This window comes from Monocercomonoides exilis, assembly GCF_001643675.1.
Source record: "Monocercomonoides exilis strain PA203 chromosome Unknown scaffold4-2303458, whole genome shotgun sequence".
NCBI lineage: Eukaryota > Preaxostyla > Oxymonadida > Polymastigidae > Monocercomonoides > Monocercomonoides exilis.
Window position 1 is genome coordinate 688,779 of NW_027150549.1, and position 24,706 is coordinate 713,484.

General features: G+C 36.7%; 7 protein-coding genes across 7 annotated transcripts in view; 2 read left to right on the top strand and 5 right to left on the bottom strand.

The window, feature by feature from the left end:
* Nucleotides 1-3,258, bottom strand: part of MONOS_3574 (putative AminoAcid/AuxinPermease(AAAP) Family Protein) — a gene marked incomplete at its 5' end in the record, with an annotated part of 31,342 nt that extends 28,084 nt beyond the window's left edge. The window contains 2 exons of the mRNA XM_067873582.1: nt 599-2,949; nt 3,007-3,258. Of these exons, the coding sequence (XP_067734643.1) occupies nt 599-2,949; nt 3,007-3,258 (2,603 nt within the window). The remainder of the gene's footprint in view (nt 1-598; nt 2,950-3,006) is intronic.
* A 5,299-nt stretch (nt 3,259-8,557) lies between these two features.
* On the bottom strand, nt 8,558-12,996 carry MONOS_3575 (putative DENN domain-containing protein 2). The gene is made up of 2 exons (XM_067873583.1): nt 12,645-12,996; nt 8,558-12,585 (listed from the first exon to the last, which is right to left on the bottom strand). Exons 1-2 carry the CDS (start codon nt 12,908-12,910, stop codon nt 8,907-8,909), a joined length of 3,945 nt encoding a protein of 1,314 aa, XP_067734644.1. The 5' UTR covers nt 12,911-12,996; the 3' UTR covers nt 8,558-8,906.
* Nucleotides 12,997-13,157: 161 nt separating this feature from the next.
* Nucleotides 13,158-14,910, top strand: MONOS_3576 (Tubulin alpha chain). Its single transcript, XM_067873584.1, has one exon. The coding sequence runs from the start codon at nt 13,206-13,208 to the stop codon at nt 14,562-14,564; it is 1,359 nt and encodes a 452-aa protein (XP_067734645.1). The 5' UTR covers nt 13,158-13,205; the 3' UTR covers nt 14,565-14,910.
* A 144-nt stretch (nt 14,911-15,054) lies between these two features.
* MONOS_3577 (uncharacterized protein) lies at nt 15,055-17,477 on the bottom strand. The gene is made up of 7 exons (XM_067873585.1): nt 17,065-17,477; nt 16,933-17,000; nt 16,740-16,876; nt 16,553-16,668; nt 16,410-16,478; nt 15,984-16,324; nt 15,055-15,791 (listed from the first exon to the last, which is right to left on the bottom strand). The coding sequence occupies exons 1-7, from the start codon at nt 17,446-17,448 to the stop codon at nt 15,488-15,490; spliced, it is 1,419 nt and encodes a 472-aa protein (XP_067734646.1). The 5' UTR covers nt 17,449-17,477; the 3' UTR covers nt 15,055-15,487.
* An 85-nt stretch (nt 17,478-17,562) lies between these two features.
* On the bottom strand, nt 17,563-21,555 carry MONOS_3578 (uncharacterized protein). Its single transcript, XM_067873586.1, has 5 exons — nt 21,003-21,555; nt 20,849-20,933; nt 20,695-20,786; nt 20,409-20,567; nt 17,563-20,164 (listed from the first exon to the last, which is right to left on the bottom strand). The coding sequence occupies exons 1-5, from the start codon at nt 21,517-21,519 to the stop codon at nt 18,108-18,110; spliced, it is 2,910 nt and encodes a 969-aa protein (XP_067734647.1). The 5' UTR covers nt 21,520-21,555; the 3' UTR covers nt 17,563-18,107.
* Nucleotides 21,556-21,561: 6 nt separating this feature from the next.
* MONOS_3579 (putative 60S ribosomal protein L32-2) lies at nt 21,562-22,354 on the top strand. The gene is made up of 3 exons (XM_067873587.1): nt 21,562-21,625; nt 21,692-21,760; nt 21,854-22,354. The coding sequence occupies exons 1-3, from the start codon at nt 21,614-21,616 to the stop codon at nt 22,163-22,165; spliced, it is 393 nt and encodes a 130-aa protein (XP_067734648.1). The 5' UTR covers nt 21,562-21,613; the 3' UTR covers nt 22,166-22,354.
* MONOS_3580 (putative PCI domain containing protein) lies at nt 22,245-24,563 on the bottom strand. The gene is made up of 4 exons (XM_067873589.1): nt 23,842-24,563; nt 23,542-23,742; nt 23,099-23,317; nt 22,245-22,933 (listed from the first exon to the last, which is right to left on the bottom strand). The coding sequence occupies exons 1-4, from the start codon at nt 24,544-24,546 to the stop codon at nt 22,601-22,603; spliced, it is 1,458 nt and encodes a 485-aa protein (XP_067734649.1). The 5' UTR covers nt 24,547-24,563; the 3' UTR covers nt 22,245-22,600.
* Nucleotides 24,564-24,706: the final 143 nt, after the last annotated feature.

Here is a 24,706-nt window from a genome sequence, read left to right on the forward strand (position 1 = left end):
TAGTTTATAAAGTGCAATTGCCAAAATAAATATTATAATCAAAAGCGCGGCACCAACAACAATTACTACAATAAAATACACTTCCATGTATTAATTATAGCGCAATACGCATTTTAAAAACAATTGTAGAATTCAGTTATTGCTTAATAAGTCAAAAAGTCTATTTATTTGAATAAATGATCAGACAGTTTCCCATACATTTATGTGAAGAAGTTAAATATTCATTTACATTCTTTAAAATTCGCAAACATCAAATAAAAACTTTTATAAAAACGTGAAAAAAACATATCAAAACTAAGAATAGCATTCTGGTGTAAAAGAAAAATTGATAAACATAGATTATTGTTAAACATTATAATAATAATTAACTCCAAACAATGAGGAAGCGAATTTATATCACAAAAGCTCTTTGTGCATAATTCTTCAAAAAAAAAAAAAAATATCTCAAATAATCTTTACAACAAACAACTCACAACTGCTGCTCCGAGCAAAAATAATATTCTCATTTTACAGAACATTGTAACAAATGAAAGCAAATACATAAAGATAAAGATTACATATCTAAATATTCAAATTTTGATGCAAGGACGTATCGAACAAGACCGCCATAGCAAGCGAAAACAATCCCATGACAGATCCTGCGACAAGTAAAATTACAGCCAACGTTTTTCCAAACGTGCATCCAGAAGGCAAATTCCTATAATGCTCAATAGTCAACTTGTTCTTCCTGTAGCAGTCTGGAATTGCTGGGTCATAATATCGCTTCGTAGTCGTATACTCTCTTGTGTTCCTCATAAACTGCAAGTAGAGCGCGGACGGAAACAGAAACACAACAGCCACTCCGGCTGTCGAACCAACGATGTCAAACACAAGATTCACTGTCGGTATGAAGTTTCCCAACACCATTGCAATCGCTGTGAGGCACGAGCCAATCACACACGACAGAAACAGACCGTTCGTACACGGGCCGCAGCACGTGCGCTTGCCCCAGGGCTTCTTCTTGATCCCCCTGGTGACTTCAACCATGTTGGGGTCCGTGTGCAGCAGGGAAGAGGTGGAAGAGGCAGAGGAAATTGACATGTTTGAGGAAGGTGAATGAAGAGAAGAAGAAGAAGAAGAAATCGACTGTTCTGCGGATGAGCCATTGGACAACACATTTCCCATTTGAGCAGGTTGGTATGGCTGGTTCAACGCAGCCATTTCGCACGCTCTGCCTTCCTCAGCGACTGGCTCTTCAGCGCCTGGCGGAGCGTCTCCTCCGACAAAGCGGTATTCATAATCGAATTCCTCGTTTGACGAAGAGCTTCCTCCAAAAATCAGCGCAAACGACGGGATGGGCAAGTAGTGGTCTCTCTCCACCACCGAAGAGTACGACTGCGGAGGCGGGTACATGTAAAATTCTTCCTCCAGCCTTTCGAGGCTGCCCCCAACAAACGGCGTGGGTGTGGCAATCTCCTCGCTGCTCCCTTCAAACAGCGGAGAAATCAGGCGTTCTGACTCAGATTGGCTTCCGGCTGAAATCGTCGAGGTTTGAGACGCAGTTGTGGCAGACTCGCAAGGAGACGGGGTGATTCTCTGCTGGCCGGCTGGAGAAGGGTCAGCGTGGTCAACAGACTCGGCAGGGTCGACATAAACAAGCGGAGAAGGGTTTCTGATTGTGTACTCTTTCACTTCATGCTCGGAGGTTGATGCATCTGCTGTGGAGATGCTTCTTCCTTTGTCAAGCTTCTCCTGCTCTTTCTCATCCAACATCAGCTCTTCTTTCTCGCCGTTGTCTTCGTCTCCTTCTTCTGCTGCAGGTACATTCGGATCATCTGCAGACTTCGTTTCTCTGCTCAGCACATTCCACTGCCTGCTTTTGATTCTCTTTTCTTGCTCTTCCTTCATCTCCTTTTCCATTTCATGGAGCCTCCCAGCAACTTCTCTTCCTCTCCCAATTGGCGCGTGCCTGTCTAACACTTCTGATTGCGTTCTAATCCTCCTAAACGGGATCATTGCCTCATTAGCCCCCGATCCTTGTGTGCTTATTATTCGTTTTTCAGAATTTGCATTATGTTCATTTCCTGTGCTCTGCCCAGTTCTCTTTAGTGATTGGCCGCCTGTTATTTCTTCAAGAGGGAGCGGAGGCTTCATTTCGGTTATGATTTGGTTTGTTGTAGCTGTTTTGATCTTTATGAACGTTCTGACTCGGCCTTTGCTGTCTTTCGGCTGGTTTCTTTCAGCAATCATCTTCTTGATCATCGATGTGATGTTAATTAGAGCCATACGCGCTGGAAGCATCTGCACAGGAAAACAGAATATAACAGTAATAAGAGATCCGCATCTGGCCAGAATGGGCAAAATATCTTTTTCTTGAAACATTGTAAGAATATTTCCAGGGGTTGGATGTGTAAAGTATTGAGAAGTGAAGCACATGTATCCAAAGGAACCAGCTGTAATATAAAAACTGCTAACAATCAGCACTTGACACATAAGAACTTTTGTCATTGCTGGTTTAGATCTTCCCTTGTACTCACTCAAAACCAATGGTACGTTTTGATGACAGCATATCGAGAAGATCAATGTGGACAACGTTTGAATAGCTTTTATGTTCGTCTGAATCAACACAGGTGGATCTATTAGTGGGGTTCCTGGAGCATGACTTATACAACGTACAACAATGACGGAGATACACAGGGCCATTGATATTGTTCCAAGAAAAGATGTGAATTTAAGTGCATCAAGGGTTCTAAACCATCCAAGAAGTTGAAGAACGGCTACACCTACAACAATAATGATGAAAAATCTTTGAACAAAAACAGAATCTTCTGGAACTCCTGCGACTTTTAAAAGAGAAGGCACAAAATCACTGATAAGAATAATATATGCCCAAAGACCGCCAAAACAATTCAAAAATGTGCACATTTCCACCAAAAGCAAGCCCTTCATTCCAAATAACTTTGCAGCCAACTAAATAAAAATAGGTTTTGTTAACAAATAAATAAAATAAAAATAAAACAATCAAGCCCCTCCAAGTGAATAAACTCCGCATGCATCTGCCACAACAAGCAAAAAATACATTGTACAAAAGGCAATCATTTCAACCAATACGTTCATGCAAATAGCGAGAACAAGTCCAGCTTTTGCGTATGCAAGAGGAACGCCAAGCATCCCAGCTCCAAGTGTCGAATTAATGAGAGTAAAAGTTGACATAATAAAATTTCCAGAAGGGCGGCGCAGCTGTCTTGTTGGCTGTGCACTTTTTTTCTTGTTCTCCATTTTGTTGAACCGAAAAACGAATAAGTTTTTCCCTTCAAATAATAATGGTTAGGAAAATATGAAGATTATTTGCAATACATCGCAAATAATTAAAATTAAGAATTTAGACGTTTTGAAATTAATTTTTTTCAAAAGAAACATGAGTCAAGCTGTCATTTCACAATTTCAAGAAATTCAACAATCATTTTTGGAAAAGAAACGAAAATTATTTCCGTCAAAATTAATTAATTAATTTCCACCAATAAAAGTTTCATCTTTCAAGTGAAGTTTGACCAGCTATTTTATGCAAGGTTTTCATTATTTTGCATATTTCGGAAAAACTATTAACACAACGGATAATATTGAACAAGTGGTTTTTTTCAACAACAATTCAAAGCATTATTCTGATTGTTTATCATCTCTTCTTGCTTTATATCTCACATAGCATTTTATGCTTTAGTTTTGATTACTGTTGAATATTAAAGAATCCAAGAATCAATATTAAAGAGAAAATGTGATGAGTATTTTTCTGAAAAGTCAATAGTTGTTATTTTATTTTTATTTTGCTAGCAAAAAGAAAGAAAGAACAATATGACTTAACATCTGACAATGAGAAGACAAAGGATTTGGAAAACAGTAAGAATAAAGCATAAGTGAGGATAAGAGATTCAAAAGAATTTGTCCGTTGCACATGAAAATTACTAAAAAAGGAAGGAAGGAAGGAAAAAAGAAAATCTTTCAAACGAGATATAATTTTTGACAATAGTTTTCATAAACTTTTCAAATTTTTTCCCTTATAGCTTTCGAAAGTTCAAAAAGTTATAATTTTCTGTTTGTATGCGAAAAATAGTAGTTTATTTATGAAATATCGATTAACCACATTAAAGCGTTAAAGATAAAAATAAGAATACTTCTACAATTTGTTCAATAGTTCAGATTATTGAGTGAAAAGTTAATTTGTTGTTGGAAAAAAATACAGACTTCAAAAGATACAAATGATAAATTTTTCAATAAGCAGCTTTGCAAGTGCATAATATCTCAACACCCAAAGAAGATTGGCACAAAACAAAACGCAGACGCGCCGTCTGCCGTTGTGTGCCATACACTGCTTTGGCTCTGAAATTATCAGCGCACAAACAAGCTGATCGAAATGAGTGCGCTTCAGCACTCAGATTGAATAATTAATAAAAAACTGCATCGCAAATATCAAAAGAAAAAAGAAATAGTAAAAAAAAGAAAAGAAAGAAAGAAAGAATAAAGAAAATCAAATAAAAACTCATGAAATTTCGTCATCGTCTTTGCCTTCTTTGTCTTCTTTGCAGTCTTTCTTGAAATTAGATGCAAATTTTTGAATGCAAAGAAAATCAATTGAATGAAAAGAAGAATAAGGAATGATTGCGACAGAAAGAGTTTAGAAAGATGGCTTGAAAAACGAATATAACGAAAATGAAGAAGACGAAGAAGAAGATGAATACGAAGAAAAAGAAGAAGACGATGACGAGAGTATAAAAAGAAGACAGAGATAGAGCAGCAGCATCAGAAAAGAAGGAATCTGTTGTTAATGATATAAATAATAAGTTGGATTAAATTAAATGAAAAATATAAAATGAAACCATACGCACAACAAAAATCTTTTAAAAATAATAAAAGAAGAAGAAAAAGAACGAGATTGTGATGAAGAAGCTGTAGATGCTGCTTCCTATATGAAAAAATACAAAAATGAATTTATTATCGTGATGATGTGAACTTTAAGAGAAATGTTGAAGAACTCTTCAAAGCTCATCTAATTTGGTAGAAATACTGTGGAAAGGATGGCTTCAGACACAAATGGAATCATAATCATAATCGCAATAACAATAATGATATCAATAAAAGGGAAAAAACTCATAATAATAATATTAATAAAGTTAAAGAAGAAGACGAAGTTGTAGTAGTAGTAGAAGAAGAAGAAAGATAATGATAATGATAATGATGGTTGAATAAATTTGCGATTGATGATTTGTGAAAGAGAAATGACGATGGAAATGGAAATTTTTCAAAATGGAAGTTGAAAAAATGAAAAATGATAGAAATAAATAAGAGGTCAATAAGCCATTTAAAGTTTGCATTGGATTTTTTTTTTCTTTTTTTTTTTAGCCTTTCATTCATCCGCCTCTTCTGAAACTCAAAGTTCACTCCATTCCATTCTTCATCGTCATTTCTCTTTCCTCTTGCATTCCCTTCATCTGAAACAACAAATCAAGAAATGCAGTTGAGAAGAACATTTTTCTTTTACAAATACACAATATAATCAGGGTCTGGCAGACGCGGCAAAAAGTCAAAAGATGATAAGTGAATATCTTTACTCCCAGGAAAGAAACGAGGCTGTTGACACAAGTCCGTTAATGAGTCTTCGTATCCTTTTTCCTCCAACATGTCAAATATCTTTCTTTTAATTGCTATTCGTTTTGTTTCGTCGCTCTCTTTTTCCGTTTTCTTCTCTAATGCTTCCTTTAAGAATCGGAAAAACAAAAAACATTCCTTGATTTGAGAATCCTTTTGGTATGGATTTGTAATTTCCTCCAAAACAGCATTAACAGCCCCGCTTTTTAACAAGTATTCAACATGCTTTGCTCCGTTTACAAATTTATTGAAAAAACTGATGCAAAATCTATTAACATTTCCATTGTAATTCTTTGATGCCCGAAACGCTCCTGCAACGCTACCAAGTAGCCCAACAGATTCTTCATTCCACAATCTATGTGATTCTAAGTATTCTTCCATTACATTGATCCATTTATTAATGGTGCGTGCTTCTTTCTTTTCTATTACATATAAGAATCTCTCCACTTTGCTCTTCCAATCCATGCATTTTGTAAGTTCCTCCAATTCTCTTTTTGCTTCTCTCATAAAATGCATCTCGTTCATAATCAATTCTTCTAAACTTTTATCATTCCCAAATCGGTTAATAGTAAACTGCCAAGCAGCTTGATAGGCCAGTCGTGTCAGATTGCTATGTTTCTGATGATATTGGATTATTTCCATCATTTCATTCAGATAAAGTTTATTTTCTGTTTTTCTCTAAATAAGATATTAAAATAGAGCTAAAAAAATAAAATCTAAATTGATAAAAATAAAAATCAAACATTTATTTGATCAATTACACTTAACACATCCAAAGCAGTTTCAACTTCATTTTGAACTTTTTCGCTTTTCTCCTTATTCAACGAAATTTTCAACATGCACAGTATGAAAATGTATTCAAAAGCTCCCAGCCAATCGCTTGCACAAGCTAAAAGATAACACTTGTTCAAATCAAACAACAGCTCAACATTTTTTTCTTCATCTTTCTTCTCTTCTTCAAAATTAATCAGTTCCTCAATTTTTTCGACCAAAGAAAATCCATCAAAATGACAACTAGGAGGTTTAATGCACTGTATGAAAACTCCTGCATTATTCAACAAATAAACAGCATTTTCATATGACATTTTCTTTTCTTCAACCATTTTTTCAACTTCTTTGATCAGTTCTTCATCAAAAATATAGCACAATCTATTTTTGCTCATTTTAAATATAATTGCATTCATTTTTCCGATTTTTTGCTTTTGCTCATCTGTTGTGTAGTTGCCTAACTTTGAAAATTTCGCTTCAAAGATCAAAATAAGAACGAAGCTGAACAACCGAAAGATAAAGTGAAATTTCAAACACCAATATTGTCTAATTGGGAGCATCTCTTGATTTTCATAGAATGTATAGTCTTGAAAGGCAATATTCATTTTGAAAGAAATAAGACCTTCTTTAATCACAAAATTGAAGATTTTGAGAATAGAAGAAGTTTTTCAACATCCATTATTGCAAAAAATCTGAATAAGTGAAATGAAATTGCGATAAAGAATACTTTCTATTTGATTGGATCTAATTTTTATCAAAAATAGTTGTTTTTTTAAATAGACTTTATAGTTATGGTGTATTTGATCGATTATTTTTTCATTCAACTTTTAATAAATAAAAATGAGGGAATAAAATAAAGAAAGAAAGAAAGAAAAATTAAATTATAAAACCTTCATTAGTTATCTGTGCGAATAGAAGCAAATTTTTCTGTATCCAACACAGGCTACAGACTTGTTAATTTTTTTCTTCCGATAATAACGTTTTTTTATTTGGAACCTCTTTATTTCTTCATTTTCTTTCTATTTCTTTTTTCTCTCATTCACTCACTACTTTCTCTCTCTTTTTTTCTCTCTCTCTCCCTCTCTTTCTCTCTCTTTATTATTTTTTTTGAATATTTGAATGATTTTTTTTGATATGTGTGATTATTCTAAAAAATATAACATTTTTCGAAGTGTCTGAAATCTTGAAAATTCATTGTCATTGGATTAATAATTTTTATTAAAACGTAAAATGTTAATCAATCATATCAAAAGCCCAATTATGACTTAAAATAATTGGAGAGGCGTCAGAAAATAAATCCGTCACTTTTTTGGATTAATTAAAGATTATTCATAGCAAACATTCATCTCGAAATTTGTGTCAGAAAAAATTCAATTTCAAAATAATCACCCATATGGGACGATATTTTCTGCATTATGAATTTTGTTCCGTTCAGTGTTTTCGATAAATTTCTCATTTTTTTCTATTTTTCAAAACATTTTTGGATGAGAATGTTTGACTTGTTATGAAATGAAATTGGAAAAGGTTTGGAATAAATCGTTGTTTTTTTATTAAAGCAAGAATTTTGTCCCATATGGCTGATCCTTTTTGAAATCACACTTTCTTTCGAGTTTTGATCAAAAATTTAATCTCAATGGAATTTTGAAAAAAATGGGTTGAAATATGGAACACTTATTGTTTATGATATTGCTATTGCAAAAACTAATTTCAACAAAAATCCCATTGAGATTAGCCCTGGGTGACGTGAGAAAAAAAATCTGTCACGTCCGTCACCAGTTTTCCACTTCATTTGGACGAAAAAAAAAAAAAAAAAAAAAAAAAAAAAAAAAAAAAAAAAAAAAAAAAAAAAAGATAAGAAAAGAAAAGAAAAAACTCAAGATTTGTACACAAAAATAACGAAATAAAAAGATATTTTCCGAAACAGTTTATAATAATTATTTGTAGGTTTTCAAAAAAATATTTTTCTGAAATGCTCCTGGATTCAGATAATTCAGGCACCAATAAAAATAAAAGTGGAATGAAAAAAAACTCACCACACTAATGAATAACTGACTAGATGAAAGATGTGATAATACAAAGAAAAGTTTTCCGCAATAATTTCCGATGCTATTTTGCATTTAGGTAACCAACTATCATTTTTTCATTTATCATAATTCAAAAAATTTCACTATTTTTTGTAAGGAAAAGTGTATATTTGCATTTATTATATCCGGTTTTAACTGTATTTTCAAATTTGAATTATTGCTGATAAAATCTCCAATTCAAAACAAAAAACAATTAAAACATCTCCAAATTTATGTCAAATAAATATATAAAAAATACATAATTCACCACTAAAAAACTATCTAGAAATTATAATTTGTTGCTAATTATTTTTGTGTTTTTCTTCACATTTACAATCTTTTCTTTTTTCATTTTTAGATTTTTTACATTTTTAAAAAAAGACGATTTAATACAAACATAATTGATGCCACGCTCATTTAATTTTTTTAGTAGCTCCTTTATTCATTTGGTTGCAATCATCCCCCTTTTTTGAAAATCGATCTTTTTAATGTTCTCGATAAAAGAGGAAGTAAACCATTTTCATCATAACCGTTTCCTTTTGGAGCATCATCTTCATTTTTATCAAATCCTCCGCACTTTGTTATTTTCATGAATTCATCTTCGACAGAATCCGATTCCGAGAGATAATCATCCGAAAGGTCGAACATATCTTCTTCACCTCCATCCTCATCCACAATAACACAATTGCCAAATTCTTTTTCTACATCTTCATTTGAAGCAAATTCCTTATCTTCTTCCGATGTGAGTTCTTGCTGTTGCGGCACATTTTCATTCAAATCATTTTCCTGAGCCAAAAATAAGTCTGAAGCCTGATCATTTCTCCCTGATTCTTCGCGATGTACGGGAAGCACATTTTTCATTTGTGTGCGTTTCAACGTTTTCATCAGCAAGTGACGCTCAACGCGGAATGTCTCACCAAGACTTATCGGCTTGCATTTCGAATGAAAACGTTTTGATTCCTTCAATGATTTCTCAAAATTTCCCTCAGTGCAACTTTCAACTGGTGAGTTCTGCTTTCTTTCTTGTTCCTTTGCTTGTAATTTCATACTGCTATGATCTTTATCCTCATCTTCTTCACCCAACACTTCGCATGAGCCTCCTGTTTCATCGGTTTCTTCGTCCAACTCCTCTTCAAAGAATGATAAATCTGTCAGCTCATCCGATTCAACAAAGTCAACATCAGATTCTTCTTCTTCTTTGTCTTTTATTTTGTCCAGTTCAATTATTTGGCTGAAACGCTGCGATACTTTGTTATTTCGTTGATCACTGCTTAACTGCGATGCTTGCTTCTGTAATGAAGGCGCTTGTGCATTCACAACAGCTTGTGAAGAAGAATCATTCTGCGAAAGAGAAATTGAACTTTGCCGATTTGATTGCTGAGGCAACAGTGAAATTGGGGCTTGCTGCCTCAGAGAAAGTTTTTTCACTGGCTTGTTGCCCGATTGGGATGAAAGAGACTTTGGATAAGAAGGAGTTGTAGAAGAAGAAGAAGAAGAAGAAGACAATGATAATGAAGAAGAATTGGATGAAACATCAGAACTTTTCACCATTTCTGTTCGAATTTGTTTTTTGACATCAACACTTGGTATTTGTTCAAATTTCTCAATCGAATTTAACTCAGCCATTGGCTTTTCATTGGAAACGGCAGATATTTCAGTTGAAGGAAGAGAAGAAGGAAACTGTGAAGTTGATTCATGTGCCTGTTCACTGTGTTCTGTAATGAGTTTTGATGCACCTGTTGGTGGTGGATGACGTGGCGGTGGAGGCGGGGGAAACAACTGAGAAAGAGAATGAGCAGGTAACAGCGAAGGTGGGAGAGGCATATTCTTGGGAGCTGAAGAAGTGCGAGTATGCAAAGGCTCAGATGATGCAGGCGGATGAAATGGAGGTGCGTTAGATGAAGGTGAAGAACGAACTACAAATGGAGCAGAAGCAGAGACAGATACCGCAGAGTTGGCTAACCCTGCTTTAAATGGAGGAGGAGAAGGAGGTGGAGGAGGTGCAGAAGAAGGAAGCGAAAAAGGAAGGGCTGGAGGAGAAGCAGCAGACGGTGACACAGGCGGGGTCAGCGGAGGGGGATGCGATGGAAGAGGAGGTTTTTGAATGGGCTGCTTGAGCCTTGAGTCCACAGAAAGAGAAGGCGCATTTGCCTTCACGTTCAGCAAAGGCCGCTGAGGAGGTGGATGTTTAGGAGGACTGGGACAGATCAACGATATGGTTGGCTTTGATGGAGCAGCAACTGAACGCTGCTGTGAAGAAGAATTTATTTGTCTTTGTGTTTGTACCTGCTGCTGTGGTTGCAGAAACAAAGCTTTGTTCTGGTTAGCCTTTTCTGGCTGCAGAAAGAACGCTTCAGAGGCTGACAGCCTGCCATCAACAACAGAGTTTATTTCCTCTGCAAACAGATCAAACGCTGTCAGATGGCAATGAAGTGAACTTGTTTTGGAGGAAGTAGTAGGCAAAGACTGCTCCTGAGACGAAGAAGATGATGAATCCGCTGCTATATTTGGAGAAGGCATTGATACAGATGGATATGCATCTCTATTTGCAGTTGACAGAACTCGCGACTTTTGCATCTCTTGCTGCGGCTCAGCCGTGTTTGCTGCATCAGCAGAGCAGGCAGATAGCGAAGGTTTCTGTGGTGCTGAAATTCTTCTCTTGATTGTTCCTGATAAGACATTTAATTCCTTTGTCTTTGACTTTTTCTTTGTCTTTGCCTTTACCTGCTCCTGGAGATGGAACTCAGCAAACTCCAGAAACAGGCGAGTGGAGAGAAACTGCCTCACAAACGGCTGAGTGGAGCGTGGGAACGAGCAGACGTACTTTTCAACATCGATAAACTGCGCTGCCCCAAACGAAGAAGGCGAATGTGGCTGCAATTGCGGCAGTTGCTGTTCTTTGTTGCTGTCAGTCTGCAAAACAGCAGTTGGAAGAGAGCTCTGCTGGATGGGCGCGCAGAGCGTGGCATGAAAGCGGAAGAAGTAGTATGCAGAGGCTCTAATGCTTTGCAGCAACATGAGCCTTTCCTTCTCTTTCGGTGTGGCGAAGCCAGGGGAAAGTACTGAATTACTTGTTGAAGCTGAATTTTGAGCGGAATACGAGAAATTTGGTGATATTCTGTTGAGCATAAACAGCATCACTTTGAAAGATGCGATGTTGAGTGATGCCACTTCTGGAGGCGGAGAAGGCGCAAATGCGGTGGAAGGGAAGGAAAGGGAAGATAACTCCAAATATTCAATTTGTGCCGAAGTGAGTTTTCCCTTGCCTTCTTTATCAACCTTATTGTTCCCATTTTTTATGATTCTTTTGTCATTTGAAAGTTTGTTCTGAAAGATGGAAGACGATTGATAACTTGTTCTTCTCTCTGAGTTTGCACCTTGACGATACTTGGCTGCTTCTCTTGGACCTTGCACTCTTTTGAGCCTGTTCAATGCGCTGTCGATAGGAAACAATACTGTCCCGTCTTCAAGATTAGCCACAGCTGTGGTGCCAGATAAACCTCCTTCGTGTCCTTTTAGGTTCTCTCGCAGAGTCCCCATAATAAATGGCATTGGTGCTTCAGTGCATTCAATCAAAGAGTACGGGACAATCATGATTATTGCATGATGCCAGACAAATGGCACCAGAAGGCATTCCAATGCATGGCAAGCTTCTCCGATTTGTTGTAAGTTATCTCCAACAATCAAAACAGAACGCTCCAAAAGAAGCCATAAATGTATGCTGGCGATATCTGCACAAGAAAATTTGGAAAAAAGAATCGAAGTATTAAGATTCTCTAGAAATCCAAGTGGAGAAGAAGGTCGTGATATCAATATAAAATGAGAGCTATCTGGAATTTTTATTAAACAATTTGACCCTTGACGAGGGAATTTGAATGCAGTAAGCACATCCAGAAGTGGACGATAGACAACATTAAGTTGAGAGGCTGTTGGCAGTTCTTTTTGAATGATTAAATCGGAATTTAAGTACAACGCTTGAAAGCTGCAAAGCATATTTTCCATGCTCTTGACCCAATAATTACTTGTCAGAATGCATATACACTCAGGAGGTTTGCTGTCATCCACTTGAAAACGAAGGCAAAAGCCAAAACGTCTTTCATTCGATTGCGTTGTCAAGCAAAAAACAAAAGTGCCTCTATTTCAATAAAAATTTATGAATGAGATATTTAACTTTCAAAGATAACATCTACAAACTGTCGAATAGATAATGAATGAAAAAGGAAATTCTTTTCAGGAAAACAAAAATTTGCTATATTCTTCGGTGCTGGCCAAGGAGCACAATCAAATTCGAAAAGAATTTCCGGATGATACAATTTTGAATCAAGTGAATTTGGAAAAGATTCGGCTCGCTGCCTTTTATCACCTTCAATTATTAAAATATCATTTTCCATTGCATTTTTTGTGGCATCATCCAATTTAAAACTGATATGTAGCAGCGCCTCAAGCAAAAGTTGTTTCATGCCACAATAAATAGCAAATATATTTTAATTAAAAGCTACAATCCAGTATTTAAAAAAAAGGAAAATAAATTCAAAAATAAAAAAAATACACTTCAACTGCAAGAAATTGAGAATAATGAAAATAAATCAAATAACGACCAAATTAAATAAAATTATATACAATAAAAAGCAAATGAACGAAAAATAAAAATTGTTATTTTGAAAAATTTATTACGTTTAACTTAATTAGGAAGGTTGTAAAACATGTAAACTTGAATTTTAACGGTTAAAGCTACAACAAACAAAACATTTAGAAATGCGTGAAGTTATTTCAATTCATATTGGACAGGCCGGTATCCAAACAGGAAATGCTTGCTGGGAATTGTACTGCTTGGAGCACGGAATTCAGCCCGATGGACAGATGCCATCAGACAAAACCATCGGAGGAGGAGATGATGCATTCAATACATTCTTTTCTGAGACTGGTGCAGGCAAACACGTTCCTCGTGCAGTGTTCATTGATCTCGAACCAACTGTTGCTGATGAAGTGAGATCAGGAACATACAGAGAGTTGTTCCACCCAGAACAGATCATCTCTGGAAAAGAGGATGCAGCCAACAACTACGCTCGTGGACATTACACAATTGGAAAGGAAATTGTTGACTTGTGCCTCGACAGAATCCGTAAACTTGCTGACCAGTGCACAGGTCTTCAGGGATTCTTGGTGTTCAGCTCAGTTGGTGGAGGAACTGGTGCTGGTTTGGGATCATTGTTGCTTGAACGTCTGTCTGTTGACTACGGCCGCAAATCAAAATTATCATTCACTGTTTACCCAAGCCCACAAATCTCAAACGCATGCGTTGAACCATACAATGCAGTTCTTTCAACTCATTCCCTTTTGAACCACACTGAAGTGTGCGTCATGCTCGACAACGAAGCTATCTATGATATCTGCCGTCGTTCCCTCGATATCGAGCGCCCGACGTACACAAACTTGAACAGATTGATCGCCCAAGTTATTTCATCATTGACTGCATCACTCCGTTTCGATGGTGCTTTGAATGTTGATCTTACTGAATTTCAGACCAACTTGGTGCCATACCCACGTATCCACTTTATGCTTTCATCATATGCCCCTGTTATCTCAGCTGAGAAAGCATATCATGAACAATTGTCAGTTGCTGAAATCACAAACTCAGCATTTGAACCAGCAAACATGATGGCTAAATGCGATCCAAGACATGGAAAATACATGGCTTGCTGCATGATGTATCGTGGTGATGTTGTTCCAAAGGATGTCAACGCAGCTGTTGCAACCATCAAGACAAAGAGAACAATTCAATTTGTCGACTGGTGCCCAACTGGATTCAAATGCGGAATTAACTATCAACCACCAACAGTTGTTCCAGGAGGAGATTTGGCTAAAGTCCAAAGAGCTGTTTGCATGATCTCCAACTCAACAGCCATTGCTGAGGTGTTCTCAAGAATCGATCACAAATTCGATCTTATGTACGCCAAGAGAGCCTTCGTCCACTGGTACGTCGGAGAAGGTATGGAAGAAGGAGAATTCTCAGAAGCAAGAGAAGATCTTGCAGCTCTTGAGAAAGATTACGAAGAAGTTGGTGCTGAATCTGGAGAGGACGAGGAAGAAGGAGAAGGCGGAGAAGAATATTAAACTATTTTGTAAAGGAACAATTCTGTTAAATTTATTTTATTTGATGATTTGAAGAGCATTATCCCCATAATGAAGTGAAAGCGTGAGGAATTTAAAGATATAGATGTTTTTGTCTTTTGTTTTGAATGATAAAGAACTCAACACTTTCAAAGCCAAATGATTCAGAATGTTTTCTATTTTGTTTATATGGATGACTGCTGTTGAGATTTATTTGTCATTTTGATGAAAGATTCGTTTTTAATCTTTTCTCCTTTTGCTTTTAATGAAACATTAAGGGATGTGTATTTTCAATCATATCATTTTATTTGTTTTTTTGAAAAGAGAAATACGAATTTGTGTTTTTAAGAAGTTGTTTTTTTTTATTTCATTAATTTAAAAAGAAAGATAGTTTTATTTTCTTTGAAAGCTTTTGAAGTCGCAAACAATGAGTAAATTGAAAGAATGTTGAGGAGTCTATTTTTGAAACATATTTGAAAGAGGACAATGTTAGTTTCTTAGGATTGACTACTTATTAACTATTCAGAAATTCTAAATGAAAAGCTTGTAATGAAAAAGAAATAAATGATGTTAAGATAAATGGATATTCAACTGAGTAAGTCCATTCTTGAAGAATGGAATTGCACTATAAATATTCGAGTCTAAAAGAATAAAAACAAAATAAATATACAAGCAGATCTACAATTATGTAATGATACGAAAATTAAGAATTTGAATATTAAGTAGCAATTAGCAAAACAATTACTGCCATAAGTTAGACCAAAATCTCACAATGGTTAAAAAAATGTTTGAAAAGGAAAAAAAATATGAGCATGGTCAAATAAAAATTACAGAGCACTTTCAAAAACGTGTCATAATTTCCGTCTAAAGCATTAAAATGAGCAACGTTCTTAAATTACAGCCCATATATTATTCTTCTTTCAGAATTAATTGCTTGCACTTTCCGCTTCTGGCTCCATTGCTTTCATTTGAATGGCCATTCCGTCACTGTTGGCCGAAGCTGCCTTCAGCCTCGAGCTAATGGAGCAATTCTTAATACCCAAAATAACAATAACCACAATTGCAATCAAAAGAACAACTGCAAGCACGATCGTTGTTGCAAGAGCTGCAGGTGAAAACGCTTTGCTTTGGACTGGTTTGTCTGCAATTTCAGTTTCGTTGTTTGCAGGTTCGGGTTTTTTTTCATCGAGCCCGCATTTGGTCAGCCATTCCTCGTTGGTGTAGACAATGCTGTTCAAAAAGAATTTGTTTTAATTTTATGATAGAAATCAAATAAAGATGTTACAGGAAAATTTTATAAAAAATAATTATTGAATAAAAACACATGATTAATTGATAAATAAAAGAAACTACAACTCTTTCAAAAAAAAAAAAAAAAAAAAAAAAAAAAAAAAAAAAAAAAAAAACTTTCTCAAAACATACTCTTTTAATTGTTGAATTGTGCACATATCTTGCTCGTTACACATAACAGGCGAAAGATTGCAAGTTTTGCAAGCTTCTCCAACAGGTTCCAACTTTCCATTTTCAAATTTTCTATAACCAACTTTGACTTTAATGTCCGCTTCTTCGTATGGCCCTTCTGTTTTGGCGCCATTTGTATTGTACACCTCGAAATAAAAAAGTGATCCAAACGGAACACGTCCTGGCGATTCTTGTTTGAAAAGCTGAAGTGGGCCAAGAACATTTGCATTTGATCCAATGTACATGACAAACTCTTTTTCTTTATCTTTTGATGCAATTCTTGCTTTTATGTTTTTAATTACCTAAAGCATTGAACAGTAATAGTAATGCAAATTTCATGTTGAAATGGATATTGTAAATTTGTTAAATAACACAAATATTGCAAACATCATTGATAAAAGGACTTGCCTGAAGTTTCGCAAGTTCTGTGTCTTTTGGATTGTTATTCATGATATTCTGTAAATTTGAGATTTGCACCAAATTTTCATTTAGCAAGATTTATATTCATATTTTTAAAAGTATCTACAAACCCTTTTCGTTGCAAGTTCTATCAATTTATCATTCATATCATTATCGTCAAAGACGCAATTTTCAGATGTGCTTGTAAATCCGTTGTGAGTTGCAAGTATAATCTGCTCAGCTGCTTCTAAAAAAACACAACGTCAAATAATGAACAAAAAATTAATTAATTTTGCAAATAATTCATTGAAAGCAAACTTGGAACTGTTCCAAATGTAATATCAAAACTAAACCCTCCTTTTTCTTTAACCTTTCCAAAAAATTCTTTATTTGCTTTTGCTATTTCATTCCATTCATCTGTTTTTGTTACATATTGTCGCTCTGCTGAAATTGCTCTGTAACAATTTGTTATTTTTTAACTAAAAGTTTTCAGGAAAATAAAAATACACACTCCGCACAAGTCGAAGAAAACATCATAACGTGGTCCGAAGAAAGTGTTTCAGAGTGAATTGGAACAGACTTTTTTTAAAAAACATGATAAAGGATTTTCTGTTTAGAAATAACAACAGAAACAATAACAAACCGGATAAGGCTTCATTCCATCAACAAAACTACTATTAAACATCCCCTGAAATATGCTCTGTCCAGAGATCAATGTTTTTGGCTCTCCAGATGATATAAAATAATGCTTTTTTATTGAAAACTCACTTCCAATAAAATCTTTGTAAGACTCTCGTATGCTCTCGCCCAACTGATAATTTTCTTCATGCCCTTTTTGTGTAATCTCTCCAGGAGTTTCTTTAAATTTGGGACATGGGAGACTTGGGATAGGATTTATTGAGGAACGGACTCCATGGCGTGTTACACCTATAACCTGTATCAATTTAGGATCTGCATTAACTTTCATTTCTTTCTGCGATGATGCAAATAAACAAAATGCTAGTCCCAAGCAGCACAGCGAAAACATTTTCAAAAAGGTCAATTCACTGATCTTAAGCCATAAGTCTGTATAACTTAAATTTGGATTATATAAGGAACAATGCAATTATCAAGAATAGCGTTTTGTAAATAAAGCAAAGAATTTCCCAAGATGTTAGATTTCACTCCAAAGAGTTATGCGATAAAGAAAAAACTGATTAATTGTGAATTGCTTTGAGAAAAAAAGAAAAGAAATAGACTCAGTTAATATTTGTAATTCAAGATCGCAAGCTCTTTGATGAAGAAGGTTGCAAAAATGTTATGCAGAGCTTAACATGACTAAATAATATCAGAGTATTATTCTCGTTTTCCTGTTGGACAATAAAGAAAAAGTCTCTTTTCCGTCAAACTGATTGCTCTAAATGAACTACTTACATTCACACTTTTCGATTCCATTCAAATAACCCAATTTTTTTTAAAAAAAAAAGAAAAACCAGTTCTAATACCAAAATAAAACCAAAAGTTAAAAAAGATTTTTAAGTACCATTTTCACTTTTAGCTTTTCCTCTTCCTGCAATTGCCTTTGCTCTCTGCCCTTATTCCCTTCTCTCTTCCCCTCTCTCTTCTCTTCCTTCCCCCTTCCTTCCCCCTCCTCCTGCTCCCCTCTCAAAACACCTCCTGTTTTTCTGTCACTTCCACGAGGCACGCTTACCCCAACGGCGTGAACCCGACCATGTTCTTCCTGAAGTAAATCTTCCACAGCACCAGCAGCCCAATCGCCAGCACGAACGCCACGACAGCTATTGCAATCACACTCCCAATCGACCGCACAGGCACCTGCCCCGGCCGAGCCACCACAAACGGGAGGGACCGGGCAGTCACATTGCGCCACATCGAGTTCACCTCTATGTGGTAGGACTCGGAGTCGCCCACATACACTGCACTGACACCCGGGATGTGCTTGCCAAGCGTCTTCGATGAACGAGAAAGAGAGGAAATAAACGAGTACAAGGAAGAAGACGAGACAACTCCTGATGCATTTGCTGGTGACTGTGAAGGAGCCAAGCTCTTCTGGTTCTTCTTGTCTGCCTCTGACATCCCCAGCCCCTCCGGCACCGACCACACATACGACGACGCTGCCTCGTCTGCTCTGGCAATGCCAATAGGCGTGGTGTTTGAGCTCGAGTAGAGCATAATGTCCTTCTTCGCTTTCCTCCCCACATAGTCCCACGCGATCGTCACATCGTCACCTTCCACAATAATCACGTTCTCTGCCAGCTTCGCCTCTTCCCCAACATACCAGTTCTTGTGGCGCGCCGCCTTGAACCTCAGCTCCAGCGAGGGCTGTTTGATTGTCTTCTCCGGAGAGCACACTTCAGTGTGTGTCACAATCTCCTCCACGCAGATGATGTAGTTGTCAGCTGTGCGTGACACAACTGCCTCCCACTCCAGCGACGTGTGTGGATCCTGGTTGGGAGATATGATCTGCACACGCTCACGCGAATCGTCTGCGTTCTTCGTGTACAGCACCACCTGCATGTTTCCCGCACGGTCGTTGCACTTCCAGTCGATCAGCACAGACTCTCCTGCTTCGATCACCGTCTGCGGAGAAGGCGACACCAGCTGCAGCGCAATGTCATCTGAGCGGAACTTGAACACATCAGAGATCGCGAAACGCACCCCAGTCATTGTGGAGGAGATGACGATGACATAATCATTGGCTGAAGGGATACCTTCCATATCGTCCCACTCCACCTCGCTCTCTTCTGTCCAGAAGATGATCGTCTTCACAGGATGCTCCAAGTTCTGTAGATGATGCAGCGCAACTGACACGCCCCGGTCGAAATCGCCCCTCTCAAACTGGATCTTGTATTTCTCTGTCCCATAGCACGTATCGTCCTTCGTCGGGCTGATCACTTTCATCTTCGGAGACTCCAGCAAATACTCCTCCGATTCATACATCACATAGGAATTCGGAGAACCCGGAGAATACACATAAAACCGGATCGTCACTGTGGCACCTTCACCTCCAGCAGGAATGGCAACGCGTGCGTAAGGGTAGTCGAGGTATATTCCCTTTTGCAGGAGCGTCTCCTTCACAGTCGTCGACCCTTTCTCCTTCACCGCTGCATACACGTCAGCCAGCCCGTACACATCCTGGCTGAAAGACCACTTCGCCATGTACAGCTCAGCTGCGGTGAGCTTCATAGTCGTTGTCAGCTTGTCCAGCGTGAACACAGGCATCACACTCTTGCACAGCTCTGCCACGTTGCTGCCGTATGCCCAGCTGCCGCACGAGCCGAGCGTCGGCCCCAGCACATTCCCCGGAACACACCCGGCAAACGGCTCCGGAGTGGCGTACGTGTTCTGGCACCACCCGCAGCCCTTGTGGCGCAGGCAGACGCCGCAGTCTCGGCTCTCCTCGCACTCCGAAGGGCACTGTAGCTCGCTGTGCATCAGGTGCGTGCACGTTTCATAGACAGCCTTCCCTGTCTGCTGCGACATTGAGACACACGTGTGTTTCGTCGAGCACCAGCTGCACGTGGTGCTTGCGACGCAGGTCTTGCAGTCGGCGGAGGAGTAGCACGGATCAAGGTCAAAACGGTACATCTTGCCGCTGATCTCTTCCTTCGCTGGGTCAGAGCAGTCGCGGCCGCCGATCACCAGCAGCGCTGTTGAGTCCTGCAGGCAGCAGCAGGCAAAGTCCATGAGAGGCGGGGGGTTCAGCCCCGTTGGCGCAGATAGGCGATAGTAAGTGAAGTCAACTGCATTGAGAGGATAAATTGCAAAAAAAAAAAATGATGAATTGACAGGAATGAATGTTGTAAAGTTAAAATAAAAAGAAAGAAAGAAAGAAAAGTTCATTAATTTTCATGGTAGTAGAAAGAGTAATAATAATGAAAATATTATTATCATAAAAAAAAAAGAAAAGAAAAGATGAACGATTGAACGAATGATGTTAAACGCAGTTAACAACAAACAGAAAAAGAAAAAAATAATGCCACAAACTCAAGTTATATTTCTCAATGAATGAAGAAGCAGAATTTCCTCCAAACAAGAAAAGCGAAGATCCGTAAATGCCTGCGAGGTGCTGACGACGTGAAAGAAGACCATCGGGCTGAGAATACATTGGCTCGAATGTCCCTGAAAACGAGCTTCCTTCTTTTTCTATCAACAGTCATATTGTTTCAGTAAAATGGGAAAGTTAAGTTTATATGATGAAAATATTAGAAAAACGTTTTCAATTTCAAAATGAATATAAAATCTTGATAATTATAAAAATGGACTTATAAACCTAAATACAGCTTATACAATGAGGTTGGATTTCCGCTCTCTGTCGCATATCCTCCGGATAAGATGAAAATGTATTTTGAATCAATTTTTTGCCTTTAATCATTTTCAAAATGTTAAAATGAAAATTTATGGAAAAATAAATATTACAAAAATACCAGTATGTAAGCTCACATGACAAAGGTGGAGGATATGACTTTCCTTTCGCAGTTACATGTGCTTCTTTGAAACTATAGCCGTTACCTTCACGAAACATCAATCAATTCAAATAAAAAATTTAAACATATAACGCTATTCAACTGAAATAAATACTTTTTGTTGCGACATATAGATTATATGAATCTCGCTCTTCGTTCGATCCTTCTGATTTCGTTTTTCCTCCCCAAATAACAACAATATCTCCATCAGTTGTTGAGGCGCAAGTGTGTTGAGAAAGTGAAGTCGGTAATTTTGGTTTTTCGATAAACGTTTGATCCATGTAATCAAAAAACCAGACGTCATCCAAAAATTTGTCTTTATAAGTTCCTCCAACAAGAAGTGCTCCTTCAACACAATTCACAAATGAATGATCAAATCTTTGTTCCATCTCATTTTCAAGTTTCTTGTTTCCAATAACTTCTCCTTTTTCGTTTATGATATAGCATTTATCATTGTAGGTATCTCCATTCTTACCACCGATAATGTAAATGCGTCCATTTTCGATGACTGCAGTATGACCATGGAACGCTGGTACGTCTATTTTATATTCGGTCCATGTTCCAATTTCCGCTCTTAAATTCAAAACCGTTATCAAACACACGAACAACATGACCCTTGCTCTTCTGATCATCAAATTACAAAAGTCAAATAAAGTGGTATGTATGATCATACCATAGATATTTTTTATACGAAATAATATCCTTAACTGACTAAAGATCGAAACAATGGCAAGAAAAGTTTGGATTTTTTTCTTTATTTATCAAGTTTTCACGAAGATAAAAAAACGCTTGTTATTCAATTAGTTGAAAATTGTCAAGAAGAAGAGAAACCATTTCCCTCGGTTTGAATCTGACAAGCTGAAAACAGTAAAGGTATTTTACTTAAATTACTCCTTCTTAACATTCAATATAATATCAAATTATCATATATCATTTTTTTAATTATGAAATTATTTTTCTTTTTAGCCAAGCTGGAGAAAACCACGCGGTATCGATAACTCTTGCCGAAGAAAGTATCGTGGCTCACTTCTCATGCCAAAGATTGGTTACGGAAGTGCTAGAAAAACAAGATATAGACTTCCAGATGGACATTACAAGTTTGTTGTTAACAATGCACACGAACTTGAAATGATTATGATGCACTCAAAGAAATATGCAGCTGAAATTGCTCATGGATGCTCTGTTCGTACACGCAAACTCATTCGTCAACGTGCAGCAGAGTTAGGAATTCATCTCACCAATGGAACCGCACGCCTTCGTAAACAAGAGGCTCATTAAATATTTTTTGCCTTACATGCCACTGTTTCGTAAATAATCAAAACTCGTTTCAAATGATCATATCATGCTTCATTTATATCTTTGTATTATTGTTTTTAAAGTTCTGGATTTGTATTCATTTATTATAGAAGGAGGGATTTCAAAGGAAAAATTTGCCATGAAACGATAAAAATGATATTTGTTAAGAAAGGTTCAAAAAAGTTTCAATATTTGTGTATATTTTCCAAAAACTTTGTTGCAAAATGCGCATTTTCATCACAACTTATGCGCTTTGACAAGAAATAAAAATACAACCAAAACAACATAATTATGCAATTTTCTCAGTTCTAAATATCTTTCAAAAAGACTAATCTCAACGTTTAATTTTCGTTCATTTGCATTTTCTTTGGCATGCCCTTTTTATATTTAAAGTGAAATATATATCAAAATTGAACCTTAGAATCCACCGCCGAACATCATTCCCATTAGTCCTCCCATTCCACCCATGCTTCCCATTCCCCTCATGCTTCCCATGCCTCCAAAGCCAAATCTGCCAAATCCTCCCATCCGTCCACCGCCCATCCTTCCGAATCCTCTGTCGTCTCTCCTTCCGCCTCTTCTTCCGAATGCCCCGTGCTCTTGGAATAACTTAAACTCGGCTTCTCCTCGCTTCAATCGGACATTCATATACAAAAGCTCCATCTCCATTTGCGATACAAGCTCTTTGATGGATTCTGCAGACGAGCTCAAAGTCTCACTACGGAAGTTGGATGTTCGTGAAATAAGACGCTAAAATTGAGCATTGAAGAATGACCATTCAATTTAGATTCGATCAAGAGTTTATTAGAAAAAATAAAAAAATAAATATTTTGTGAATGTTTAAAATACCAAAAAATAAAACAAAAATATAAAGAAGAAAAATATTATTATTATAAAAAAGTTGTTTGATCACACATGATTGTGGGTGTCTACCATTGCTTGCACTTCTCCATTCATCACCAGCTGAGTCACTTTTTTTTCGATGTCTTCGAGTGTGGTGTTGAATTCATCAGCCATCTGCTTCAGGTCAACCACTTTGAAAGGTTGGATGTAGCATTTTGCACAAGATACAAATATTCTGCTTAACAGTTTTGCTGCGAAAGGCTCAAGAAGTGGAATCACACGAATAGTTTGCTTATGACAAAAATCAGACAATTAGATGCAATTCGAGCAAACAAATAAGAGAAGAAAATAGAAAAATCAAGATCACGTTTTACGTAAATAATTTGAAAACTATACGAACAAATTCACATTTAAACAAAAAAAATTAACGAAGATGCCCGTGCTGCTTCAAGGCAATTATTTAACTTATGCATGTATAATTTGAGTATTCAAAATGGTTTCATATGGATGCATACCTTAAATTCACTAACATTTGAAAGGCATCTTTTAAAATCGCGTTGGTAGTATGCGTCGATAGCTTCTTTCATTTCTGGAACATTTTCAGTCATTTTGTGAAATGTCGTGTTGTGTATAACATTATTTTTCATGTGTTGCCGAGAGAATGACGCAAGAGTGCATAGAGCAGCAATAATGGCAATGTCAGTGCATGTAAGAAACTACGCATAAAGCAATGAATTTTCGTATTTCGAAATTTTTAAGATATTTTTATTTAATCAGAAATAAATAAATAAAATTTCCAATAAAATATTACAAACCTCATTAAAATGTCCTTCAATATCGATTGTGCATTCTAATAAACATCTTGCCGCCTGAAAGTAATCTTCGTTCCACAAATATACAATTCCAGCTCCACATTGCGCTATGGAACTTATCACTCGATGGTCTTGTTCTGACATATCAAGAGGAGCTGAACCAATTTTCGACACAGCATTGTAAATTAATGATGGATTGTGTCCGTACACTCCGCTTCTTATCAAATTTACACAAACTTCTAATTGTTCCTTCAAACCAGAAGTATAGTTGCTTGAAGCTGCAAAGTTTGCCTGAGCAGCCTTCCAATCTCCCATTGATAAAGCATGTTCCCCAAGCTTCACATGTGTTAAATAAGTGCCTTCTCTTTCGAGTTTGCCTTTATAAGTTGATAAATCCTCTGTAAGGCGATCCAATTCAGCCTTAGCTTTCTCTTTCATTCCATCTGTCATTGTATTATTAACAGCAAGTGAGCAACCAAGCATGCGAGCTTTTTTACAAAAGTTTTCAAACTTATCCGGATTATATCCATCTTTAAGTTCGTTGTATGCATTTTTGAGAAATGTATCAGGTATACCCTTTAAATTAGAAGATATCAATTCAATTCGTTCTGTTTGCATATGACCCTTATATTGTGCAAGGTAGTCGCTAACTGACATTCCTAAAAGCTCTGATACTGAACTTGAAGCTGATTGTCGAGAAGATGACATTTTCGTATTGATCTTGAACCTTCATATTTTTTGAACATTTCACTGTTTGTTATTGAATGATTAGATAAAAATGGAAATAAAAAATTTATTGAAAAAAAATATTTATTCGAATTATCAAAATTTATTTTATAAAACAAGGTTAATCGTATGAAATATTTGT

Coding starts and splice junctions, on each gene's coding strand:
- MONOS_3575 (XM_067873583.1), bottom strand. CDS start 12,910: ATGAAACAACTTTTGCTTGAGGCGCTGCTACATATCAGTTTTAAATTG. Junction 12,586..12,644: donor CATTCATTATCTATTCGACA/GTTTGTAGATGT, acceptor TTATTGAAATAG/AGGCACTTTTGTTTTTTGCT.
- MONOS_3576 (XM_067873584.1), top strand. CDS start 13,206: ATGCGTGAAGTTATTTCAATTCATATTGGACAGGCCGGTATCCAAACA.
- MONOS_3577 (XM_067873585.1), bottom strand. CDS start 17,448: ATGTTTTCGCTGTGCTGCTTGGGACTAGCATTTTGTTTATTTGCATCA. Junction 17,001..17,064: donor ATGGAATGAAGCCTTATCCG/GTTTGTTATTGT, acceptor TTTTAAAAAAAG/TCTGTTCCAATTCACTCTGA. Junction 15,792..15,983: donor ACAATTCAACAATTAAAAGA/GTATGTTTTGAG, acceptor CTTTTTGAACAG/CATTGTCTACACCAACGAGG.
- MONOS_3578 (XM_067873586.1), bottom strand. CDS start 21,519: ATGATCAGAAGAGCAAGGGTCATGTTGTTCGTGTGTTTGATAACGGTT. Junction 20,934..21,002: donor TCTATATGTCGCAACAAAAA/GTATTTATTTCA, acceptor TGTTTCGTGAAG/GTAACGGCTATAGTTTCAAA. Junction 20,568..20,694: donor ATTGTATAAGCTGTATTTAG/GTTTATAAGTCC, acceptor GACTGTTGATAG/AAAAAGAAGGAAGCTCGTTT.
- MONOS_3579 (XM_067873587.1), top strand. Junction 21,761..21,853: donor ACAAGCTGAAAACAGTAAAG/GTATTTTACTTA, acceptor TTTTCTTTTTAG/CCAAGCTGGAGAAAACCACG.
- MONOS_3580 (XM_067873589.1), bottom strand. CDS start 24,546: ATGTCATCTTCTCGACAATCAGCTTCAAGTTCAGTATCAGAGCTTTTA. Junction 23,743..23,841: donor TTGAAGGACATTTTAATGAG/GTTTGTAATATT, acceptor CTTTATGCGTAG/TTTCTTACATGCACTGACAT. Junction 23,318..23,541: donor CAAATGTTAGTGAATTTAAG/GTATGCATCCAT, acceptor TTTTGTCATAAG/CAAACTATTCGTGTGATTCC.